This window comes from Parasteatoda tepidariorum, chromosome 4 (assembly GCF_982258835.1).
Source record: "Parasteatoda tepidariorum strain Cologne lab strain chromosome 4, Ptep-v5.0, whole genome shotgun sequence".
Taxonomy (NCBI): domain Eukaryota; kingdom Metazoa; phylum Arthropoda; class Arachnida; order Araneae; family Theridiidae; genus Parasteatoda; species Parasteatoda tepidariorum.
Window position 1 is genome coordinate 37,484,694 of NC_141758.1, and position 11,892 is coordinate 37,496,585.

The 11,892-nt window shown below is 26.4% G+C and overlaps 1 protein-coding gene across 1 annotated transcript; it reads right to left on the reverse strand.

The window, feature by feature from the left end:
• Positions 1 to 1,903: 1,903 nt before the first annotated feature.
• Positions 1,904 to 11,880, reverse strand: CSN8 (COP9 signalosome subunit 8). Its single transcript, XM_016063481.4, has 7 exons — positions 11,693 to 11,880; positions 10,740 to 10,810; positions 10,054 to 10,102; positions 8,555 to 8,681; positions 7,542 to 7,649; positions 3,299 to 3,361; positions 1,904 to 2,066 (listed from the first exon to the last, which is right to left on the reverse strand). The coding sequence occupies exons 1-7, from the start codon at positions 11,786 to 11,788 to the stop codon at positions 1,987 to 1,989; spliced, it is 594 nt and encodes a 197-aa protein (XP_015918967.1). The 5' UTR covers positions 11,789 to 11,880; the 3' UTR covers positions 1,904 to 1,986.
• Positions 11,881 to 11,892: the final 12 nt, after the last annotated feature.

An 11,892-nucleotide genomic window follows, 5' to 3' on the forward strand; every position in this document is an offset into this window, starting at 1 on the left:
TCAACAAATTCCGCAAGTAAAAATAAAATTCCTAAATATTTAGTAGTTTTAAAATTAACATGAACTAAAACTCCTTTTAGCAAACACTGAATTTTGATTTCTGCGTATTTTCAACGTTTGCTGTTTTAATAAATTTTGGAACATTCTCTTGCCTTTTATTAAAGTTTTAGCATATTTAAATTAAAAATTAATGCATTTTAATTTAGAAATTTTTTTTCTTACATTCCTTAATGAAATTTAAGGTTACTTTGAGTTTTTGATTTCCTCTAAATGTACTTGAAATTCCTTACTTTTTTGCTTCGTACTGGTATTTTTTACTCAGTACTTCTTAAAATCCAAGTTTTTTTTACTAGTTACTTTTTAAAAGTAACATTCCCATTATTGCCTTTGTGGTTCACTGTTAGCACAAATAGACTGCGACATAAAAAACTTTATTCGGAAGATATTTTATAATGATCTTTGACCTTCGATACAAAGGTCTACTGAAAGTATCTATGTCTTAGTAGTTAGTGTGGAAGTAATGCTACATAAATGATTGTCAGTGTCATGGTATACTCATTCTACAAAACATAAAACAGCATGTAAATAGATGTGTTTTTCTCTAAATTCCAGAAGATATCCAATTTTGACTCCCCCCCCCCCAAAAAAAAACCTAAGAAAAAAATTTCATAAAAATTTTGTCATGCTTCTAATAGTTTAACACAGGGGTTTCCAACTTACATGAGGTCGGGGGCCACAATTAAAAACACAAATCAAATGGAGGGGCCGCAACTTTATCAAAATTTAATGGACTCTTTTATGTTTGAAGGAACATTAAATATTACTGTCAGATTTTTACTAAGTTGTACAAAGCAAAAGTATTGAATTGCAAATTAAAATAAGAAGTAGATTTCAACAAATATTTAATTGCATATTAAAAAATTCGTGCTACAATGTGTACCCATGTCTTAAACAATTAATGTACAACAGATATCGAATTGTTAAGATATAAAACTTTAAAAAGGTTGGTATTAAAACTTACATAATAGCACTCAAAATGTTCAATGACAAAATTGAGGCTTGTCTGCTGCAACCACCAGAGAATAGATATTTACATTTTAAATTTACAAATGTGTGTGTAAATATTTTCGTCCAAAATTAGTGGTTTCAAAAAGTTAAATCGGAGAATTTCTTCGAGACAATTTCTGATACACACATGCTAAATTATATTCACAAAATACAAAAAAAGGAAATAAAAAAGAACAACATACACGATTATTTTTGTATATGAATAAATATTTTCTTAGATGTAAAACCTGAGAAAAATTTTTTTTTTGCACTGTTGGTATGATAAATTTTGCAGAAACGAAGAAATTAGGTTTCTATTAACGACAAAAGCACTTTAAACCCAATATAGATTTTTCACGAAAATTGTCCACAAAAAAATGACTACTAATATATTTTAGTTCGCGGGCCACAAAAAAAGGCTTCGAGGGCCGGATGCGGCCCCTGGGCCGCCAGTTGGAAACCCCTGGTTTAACATAAAAACATATCTTGTAAATTTCAACAAAATCAAACATATCAACCCTGCTTGATTCTTAAAAAAATTGATTCTTTTCCTAACTATTGTCTTTCCTAAACTTTTTGCAAAATTTATATGAATAGGGGTTAGAATTGCTCCTTGCATCAAATTTCAAGATGTTGGTTCAAATAATTCTGGAATTTTAAAAAGGATACACAAGCTCCTTTTATATTATTATAGATATGGTAATAATAAAAGAGAATAATGTACCTGCAAATGATGTACCACAGAGAATGTAACAGCAAGAAGTTCAGGTTTGACTTCTTGTGCTACTAAAAAATTTTTTTTAAAGTGACAATACTTTGTTTACAATTTTCTTTATTAAATATAGACAATCATGTATTTTGCTTTTAAATGTGTTTAATTAAAATAATTTACAGAATAATATACAAGTTATTAAAAAAACAGGAAAACAAGCAACAAAGTTAATTTTCCAAGAAAGCTACAAAATCTGTAAGTTTGGCCAACTGCTCTTCACTCAAAAGGTTATCTTCAGATTTGTTATCTGGAAATACACAATGAAAAATAGTAATTTTAAAATAACATCACTTAAACAACAAGTATCACAAAAAGAAATTAAAAATAAATTGTGCATTTATCCCTAAAACAGTTGATTCTAAATTTAGGGATAATACCTGGCTGCTTCTCACATAGCTAATTGGTTTATCACACTTATGTTATTTGAAACAGAAACAATACTTTAAAGATAAATTTTTGCACAGTAGTTTGACAGTTATAAGATGAATTTTGTCTTAAGATTCTTAACCCTGCGTTGCAGGACCTTTATTAAACAAATTTTTCAAACTTTTATCATTATTTTGTAATAATTTAGGTCATAATAAGTCAAAAATATTATGTTTAGCATTCTTTTTTAATAGTTCATCGTTATGAAATACAGCATGAAATAATAGAGTTTTTTTTTGTATTAAAAGTAAAATCTTCGAAACAGGGTTTACTTCGAAACAATAATTTTTAAAATTTGCACCAATTTAGATCTAAGAGAAGCAATTATTTATCCTTGAAATTTCTTTAATGTACAAAATCAAATATTGATAAATTTCTGATTATGAATGCAAAAACTTTTATATTTCGTAACAATTATAATTCCGATAATCTAACAGATTTTTTTTTGTATATATTAGATTGTTTTCTATAATTAAAAAAAAAAAAAAAAAAAAAAAAAAAAAAAAAAAAAAACATTTTTGCTTGTAATTAGATTATCAGAAAAATATATAAATAAAATTGACATAGTTACTATTTCAAAATATAATTCGAGCTTATTATATTTCGGACTTATTGTTAGATCACTGAACATATAAATTTTTTTATAATTAACATGTTAACAACTAACATTAACATGTTAGAACTAACATGTTACATAATTAACATGTTACAACTATAATTAACATGCTAACATGTACCTTCTATTTCATAATATATCGACTCATTGTTAGATAACTGTACAACATTTTGGTTAATTATCAGCAACCAGGCATGATTAATATTAAAGATTTTTAAAAAAATATTAAAAAAACAATAGTGTTCTCTAATAATCTTTTCCCCCGTCCCAAAAAACCCCCAACTTGAATGAGATTTTCAAAGTTGTAACTTAAGATTAACATTTAATAAAAAAATACATAAAAACTATGTTTTTCAAGAGCAATTAAGATCAAATAATTATTTACTCAAATAGCACACAATTAATAAAATGCAAACAAGTAATAAAATGTTTTTTACCAGTTTCTTTTGGTTTCATGATTTTACATGCTGCATCAACTTCCCAACCCAGTTGAGAGAGACCTAAAGAATGAAAATAAAAATTATAACTAGTTTTTACATTATTTTATAGCATATTAATTATTTAAAATTTTAAGAAGCATCACAAAAACAAACAAGCAGGGGTGCAGAATATGTCCAATTTCGCCAACCAGGTTCAGGGGAAATTCAGACAGTACTGGAGTAATTTTCAGTCTACTTAAAAAATATTGCTACAAAAAAAAAAATTTAAAGCAGAAAAAATAAATCACTTCTCAAAAATACAAAAATTTTACTTCCAAAAAAAAAATGGAATGGAAAATTAATTCTGAAGAAAAAAATCTTACAAGAAAGAAGAATGAGGACTGCCCCTTGATGGACAAAAGTAATACGATATTTTCTGTTATGTTAAAAGAAGAAGAATATTTTCTGTAATGTTAAATATAACAAAAATAATTTTATTACACATTTTGTTTATTTATTGGTTTGAATTCCGAAAGTTTATGAGTTAAATTTAGTTTTATTAATAATTACTATTTCAACATATTTTGAGTTTTATTTTAAATACACATTTGTTTTCTCAACAAATAACTTAAACTGATTTTGGCATTATTTTATTCAAATTTATACAGGGTCAGGTGTAGTAAAATAGCCATAAAAAAAACTTTCAAAAATTTCTTGCATTGTAACCGTAAAAATTTGTTTGCAAATTTAAACTTTTTGGTTGTAGTTTTACATTTTTAAGAGCACAAAGAAATATCTCTAAGCTATGACATTTTAAAACTTTTTTTTTTAAAAAAAATACATGTGACACATTTGGAAATAATAAATTTAAAAAATGACTTAACATGTGGAAACACTTTTTTGTTGGCCTAAAATACTATTCGCACAGTAACATTTTTTAAATGTTCAACATAGCTTCAGATCTGAGGGATTATCATGCATCAATCCTTTTCTTTCTTTCTTTTAAATCAAAGCAAAAAGTAACAAATCCAATTTTTCAGTCACAAAATATAAATTCTTAATCCTCCCTTTTAACTTCTGAGCTTCTACATTCAAAACTACTAAACTAACAACATAAGTTATAAGTTTAGCTAAGTCTTTGTATTCTACCAATGTAACAAACTACAACCTCCAAAAAGTTGTAATCCATTTATCAAAATTTTTAAAAATGTCTTTTTTAAAAATTTTTCTCTAAAAGTTTTATAAACAGATCACAAATAACATATTTATTATGCTATATATATACAAAAAGAAGAAAAAAATGAAGAAAATTAAGATAACGATAAGTTTTTTTGGATTTTTATTATTACTATTTTTCTTTTTTCATTGTTCTGTAATTTCTATGTTTACTCTACATTTTGATAAAAATTAGCTTCATTTCTCAATAATAAATTTGAAAAACAATTAGCTTCATTTCTCTATAATAAAATTTTAAATAAAGTCAATTCTAAATGAGCAAAAAATATTGTTTTATTGATGAACAATTATTATACTGCCAGCTTAGAAATGCACAACACAGCACAACACGTAAATTTGTAATTTCAACATTTAAATTAAAAACTTTTTGCACTAAACACTTTCAGTTAGTCCATTCGAATTCCATACCATGAGTAGAAAATTAAAATTAGTACAATAGTTTTCTTAGAGGCATAGAATTCAATAAAAAAACTTTTTTCTTTACTATTCTGTAAACTTCAAACATATTTCAAAGCGACAAATTTGCCACTTATGCATACGATTTTAGGGATATTTGCAGAATTTTTAGTGACAATTGCAGCCACACCCTATGAACCCTAGCTAGGAGTAAAATAATTAATTTTGAGTATCAATTGAAAGACAAAACATCTCATCGAATAAGCAATTACAGTGAAACCTCCTGTTATGGACACTCCTGCAAAACGGACGCCTCTCAATACGGACATATTTTTAATTCCCCGGGAATCTTCTATGAATAAACCATTACGAACATTCTCCGCAAAGCGGACACTCCCGTAACCGGACGCGGACAGCCATTTTGGTCCTGAAGCGTTGTTTTTTATCTCTCCAAACCGGACACTACTTTTTCAAAATAAATTGCAAGCTAAAAAAATTCAACTTTTCACCATTTTTAAAGCATGTAAATAAAACTTTTTGCCTTATCCATAACTAAAAATATTGTTAAGCTATTTCACCACCGAAAAATCAATCTTTCTCCCGTCACTTTGCCTTATCTTTGTAAAGAAAGGAGAGAAAATGGTATTGCACTCCTGAAATAATTCTGACATCGGCATCTTTTGATCTTTTCATCTGGACCACACAGGTTATGAGACCCCTCAAGTTGAAACGACTTCTCTCAATGCTTCTTCCCCATTGAAAATTTCTTTAATTTTCTTATCAATTTGAAGACTGTATTTAACACAACTGGGGTAAAAGAAAGAGAACAGAAGTATAATCTTTGAGGTGTTTATATAAATGAAACATTTATTCAGAAATTCGATAGCTGATCAATTGTGAATAATTATCTCCATAGGTTCTCATGATTTACAGGTATGCATTACTTTTTTTTCTGTGAATCATGGGAGGTTTATTTTCCAAGAAGGTATTAACCATGTCCCCTATCAAAGGATAAGTTGGTGTAAGGGGATGTGAACCTAATAATTGAAACGGACTGAGGACAGTACGCTCTTATTTGGTATCATATGTCTAGCTTGAGTATCTATGCTAATAGGAAAATTATATTTATTAATCTGTAGCTACATCCAGAATTATGTATTTATATCAAACTTCTTTATATATTCTTTTTTATCTTTCTTATTGTTTAAATAAATATTCTTGTAGATATTTACAGAATCGTTATAGATATTATTTAATTATTTCTACATCTTTGAGAATATTCTAAAAACAATTTACGCTGTTAAATTTCGTTATTAGGGTACCCTTCCCGTAAACGGACAACTCTCATAAACGGACAAATTTTTTGATCCCATAAATGTCCGCTTAACGGAGGTTTCACTGTATTTACTATTTCACCTATTTATTAGAAAATATTTTACCTAGTTGCAGTAAAAAAAAAAACTAGTTTTAGATTAGGTCAGCTCAAATTTTGCAATGTGTCTTTTTATGATATATAAATATTTAAAATGCATTCCTTTACTTCTTAATGTCTATATCATGTCTAAAAATATTAAAATATTTACTAAGTTAAATATATATATATATATATATATATATATGTAGTGTATCTACCACTATATTTCATTTGAAATATTTACAAATTAATTTACTAAAAGTTTTTATCAATAATAATGCATCAAAATATCGAATACATATTAAAAAATCTGATATTTTTAGTATTTTCAAATATATTATGATATTTACTACAACTAATTCATGCTAGAGCAACAAATTTTCTTTTAATGGACAGTTCACCAATAGAAAAAAGAACATATTTGAGGTGATGTTTATCAAATTGTTCCACATGCACAAAATAAATATAATAGCAAATTATTCAAGAAAGTCTGTTTAGTAGGCCTTCTATACTGTTTTTAGAATAGTGTTCTTCAATCATTGTTTTTTAGTTGTGTAGGGACATTCCAAAACAAATTTGGATCTAGTCGTATTTTTTTCAATGTGAACAGTCAAATAAATAAACTACAATTACTTTTGTGCATTATTATGCATCACTTCAGCTGCCTCATTCTGATTTTTTTAAATTAAGTATTCTAATACAAATCATTCTAATATAATTACTTGAATATCACAAAAACTATTTTATAACTGCCCTTCTCTGAAACATATTCAATTCCTTTTATACCCTTTCTGTGTTTTTAATTTAGTAAAAAAAAAAAACGTTATTGAATTTGTTTTTGTTCATTTAAATTTTAAATATTTCTACTATTTTTTTAAAAAAGACCCGCAAAAATTAGCATAACTAAACTAGAAAAATTGCATACCTTTTATAATAAAAATATTTAGAAGATTTTAATTTTTATAGAACATATACAGCCTAAATGATATTCAACAAAATAGAAATTTTAATAGGACATAAAATTTAAATACTTAGTTACAATGTAAGAAATAATTTGAAGCATAAGTCTGGATTATAAAATAGATCTCTAAAAAATCCCAACACTTTTGAATATACGTGAAGTGCTTAAATATGGTTTTAGCAATATAAATAGAATAATAAATTTAAAAAATTCAAAGTATTAACAATATACTTTCTAATTAATAAATATTATACCTTCAATACATTCTTCAGCAGGCAATCCTAAAAATGAAGATAATTTTTCCACACTAATAGATGAATAAGCTTTGGACACTAGACGCAATGCCCTACTTCTGGTGGTTTCTGTTAAGAAATAAAATAAAATATTAATTATTTCACAAAAACTGACAATGAGACTTATCTCTAGCATAATAAATATCATGATAATATAAAATAAATATCATGGTAGCATAATAAATATCAAGAAAATTGTTAACTTGGTCTTTAATATCTTACTTTTTATTATCCTCACTTAGAAAATTGAACCAAGGAAAGTTAATGATTTTCCATTTGCTATTTTTTTATGTACTTAATAGTTATTTTAGAAAACTTGTTAGCTTTGCAAAAATTATTTTCATTTTTAGTATAAAAATTTTAAACATTGGAATTTTAGAATATTAATGATAACAAAACCATAAAATATATTTCAAAATTTTTGCGCACAAATGTTGGTAACAATTTTTATTCACACATGAATTATGATCATGTTTAATAATGATTCTTATTCAGTTATTAAATTGATTTTTCTATGTATATTTTTTTATATATATTAAAAGAAAAAAAAGATGGAAAAAACCTTGATTATACAGGAGTAGAAATTAAGAAAATTGAATCCCTTTCCTAAAGAATTATTAACTGAAAGATATTACTAGCCCATGTATATTTTCAACAGTCAATTTACAAGTGCCTATAAGTTTTTTTTTTTTTAAAGAAAGATGTTTTTAGAGTAAATTAAAATGAAAAATTATAATACAATGAAAGTATAATGTTCACAATTACAATAAAATATGCAATTCTGACACAAAAAAAAAAAAACATGCCAACCTTTTACAGTAATTGCTGGCCCAAGTGACCACTAATAATTCATAGTGGTCCAATTTAAATTTAAATGATCCCAGACCCTCGAACAACCGTTAATTTTGAGAGCCCTATTGAATATACATGTAAAAAAATGCATATTTATTTCTATGCTATTTTTAAAGACGTACCTAGGATTGCTGTAATAATAGGTTTCAGATGTTCAGGCCATTCTTCATTCAAAGCAACATAAACGTCTGAATCACAAGTCCACAATTTTTGACCAATATTCCAAACTTTAGCAACCTCAGGATTCTCCTAAATATCGGATAGGAAGAAATATTTAATTCAATGTACAAAAATGTAATCTTAATGACAAATGCAATATGAAATTAAATTATACAAAGGTTTTTATTTTTGTTTTTGATTAAATTGTATAATTATTGTACATAAAAGATTTTTCAATATTTTAATCTGTTAAGATTATTTCAGAAAATGTAATTTAATTATAATTTAATAACATTTAAATTAATTATGCTAAAAGCAATGAATTTCCTCGATGCTCTTTTCAAAGTTTTAGAATATGCCTTTTCTGTAAGTGGGTTTTAACTTTGAAAAAAATATAAATTATACATAAAGATTACAGTAGTATAAAAATAAATAAGTAAAATTAACCTTTAAAAAAACAAGGTAAATAAGAAGTATAAGTAAGAAACCAAACAAACAAAATCTGGTACAAATAAACTATGTATTTCACAACGGTTTGCTCATAAAAAAAATTTTTCTTAAAAAGTCAGTAATATAATGTTAGAAAAAAAATTATGAATTTATATGATTCGTGACTTTAAGTCATACCTAAAATCCTAAGCAGCAAATTTGCCCAGATTCTGGCAAGCAAAATAATTCTAAACCACAAGTCTAAAATAAGTACAAACATAGAATATAAGAAAGGTATCTACTATTTGTCCATGCATATATATACTGCTTTAAAAATGCTTTACAGCTTCTTTGAAAATGCACTGTATTTTTCTTAACTGTAACTTTCTTAATTTTACTGATAAGCTAATGATTTTAAAATAAAATTATGCATTCAAAATTCATGCTTTAGGAAACATCAGCATTAATCCAAACACATTCATACAAGCTGTTTGTTTTTGGGAACTTAAAACAAAAATAATAATTTTAGCAATGAAACGTTTAGTTTTCACAGGCTAAATTTTGTCAAAAAGGCAGTTTCATGACAGATAATTTAATCAGTGAGATTTTATCTTGATATTTATTAAAAACTTTCATTGGCTAAAAATTTTCTTAGTCAAAATATTTTCAAAATGACTATGAATTTATAATTTATTATTAAACTAATTGAAAAATCAATATTACTAAATAATTCTTTAAAAAAAAAAAAGGCAATTAGTAACTATAATTTTAAAATATCAAGAATTAAAACTGAAAATTGAAGAGAAATCAGGTACACCAAAGAAATTAGGAACAAAATTATAATAAAAAGAGTTGAGTTGTTTAATCTAAAATTAAGAGTAAAAATGTAAAAGAAAACGAACAAAGCATGCCCCAGCCAGATATTTTGCTGAAATTGCAACTAGATATCTGTTATCGTCAACTGGCAAGATTAAACATTGTTACATCAGTAAAAAAATTAATAAAAGTGTGAATTAAACAATATGTAACAAACCTCTTTGACATTACGAGGAATCCGCTTCCATAAGTATTTTGCATTTGGTCTAGAAGAGATTAAGGATTAGAGATCAGCACCAATTACATTTAAAAAAAATATATACATATAATCATCAGGTCGACTATAGTACAGGAAAGATCATCGGCATTGGCTTTGTTTAACATTGAAAATAAAGTGACTAAAATGACACATTTTGATGATGAAATAAACAAGTTTGCAACAGCTTTAAAAATTGCTGCATGAAATAAATTTTAAATCAAACTAGGTATTTTTTTAACTACATTTTTGTATTTCTATTTTCATCATAACCCAAATATATAGCAGGTAATGAAGATTTTTCTCCTTTTTATGTATAAAATAGTTTGAAAAGGGGGATCAAAAAGGGGGACATAATCCCCTGGGGAGCTGAAAACTAACTATGCAACTGAATTACATTAGTATAATTTTAAGAAAAAAATAAACAGTGGCTACTAAATGTTAATTCTATAAATTTGTTTAGTTCATTTAAGTTATAAAGACCATAATATTGGAATTAAAATCAATACAATTTATAAAAAGTGAATGTATGTATGTCATGTTGTACAACTAATCTTGCCAATACCAAGGTTTTTTTCTCACGTAAAAAGTTTTTAAACAAAAAAATTATAACTATAACCAAAAATATAAGATAAAGATACACTTACAAATCATTTTGAAGCAAGTAAATTGCTAATAATTGACCATAAAGTTGAGGTGAGGCAATTCCATCTGGTGCCTAAAAAATTAAAAATCAAGTTAATTTCAATCAATTCATGAAATATCAGACAAAATGATAAGTGGGGAGATTTCCGTATTGTGATCTGTGACAGAATAATCGCCAAGTCTTGGCCCCTTTGGGCGGAGGCTCGTGAGAAACTATAAAAAAACATTACAGAAAGGAACCAACTCGAAAGGTATAACTGGTGCCCACCCCCAGGCAAACCAAATAGATTTTAAACTTGCAAAAAAAACTTTTTATGAAAATTTGCAAGTTCAAAATCTATTTGGCACCATGGCAATTGTAATTGGCACGACAGATCACGAAACGGCAATATCCCTCCAGAGTAAATCTCTACATGTTTTTCTTTAATTTTTTACCTCTAAAATTAATTTGGCGCCTTGGCGATTGTAGTTGGCTTGGCAGATCACGATACGGAAATATTCCCATAATAAGTGATATACTGTAATACAAGTACAACTTTATACGTATATAAAGACTTGCACTTATAGTATTACTTTAGTGTAGGTACCAATACAGAAATCTTCCCAAAACTTAAAATGTAAGGAGTATTATTATAATATATATCTGATCTACTTTTTAAGTATACTTGCAATTAATTAAGTATACATGCAATTAATACATTTTAAGTACACAAATAATTTATTAAAAAAATATGTATAAACGAAGCTTTTAAACAGGCATTTGGAACTTGAACAAACAGAAGTTTACAACATCATGTTGAAACAAATAGATTGAAATACCACAGTTTAAAATTGGTGAAAAATGAATTCAGATAGATTTTAATGAGTGAATAGCATTTAAACAATAGTTTTTTGATTCTTTAATATGATTCATTCAAAGAAGCAAGAATTTTATTTAAGACGAAAAAAACTTCACCATAAGCTCCTGCTTTTCTAATTCCACTCCTAAATCCAAAAACTGCTGAATCGAAGGATCACCAGACTGAAATAAATGAGCTTTTTCGACAGTCATGTTTGTTTTAAAATGAAACAAAATTAAACGACAACAAAACTTTGAAATTGCTGGTGATCGTGGGTTGATGGTAATGGTGATTTAATTGCGCATTAGCCTTATCT

Coding starts and splice junctions, on each gene's coding strand:
- CSN8 (XM_016063481.4), bottom strand. CDS start 11,788: ATGACTGTCGAAAAAGCTCATTTATTTCAGTCTGGTGATCCTTCGATT. Junction 10,811..11,692: donor TAGAAAAGCAGGAGCTTATG/GTGAAGTTTTTT, acceptor TTAATTTTTTAG/GCACCAGATGGAATTGCCTC. Junction 8,682..10,053: donor TTCCTCGTAATGTCAAAGAG/GTTTGTTACATA, acceptor TCCGATATTTAG/GAGAATCCTGAGGTTGCTAA.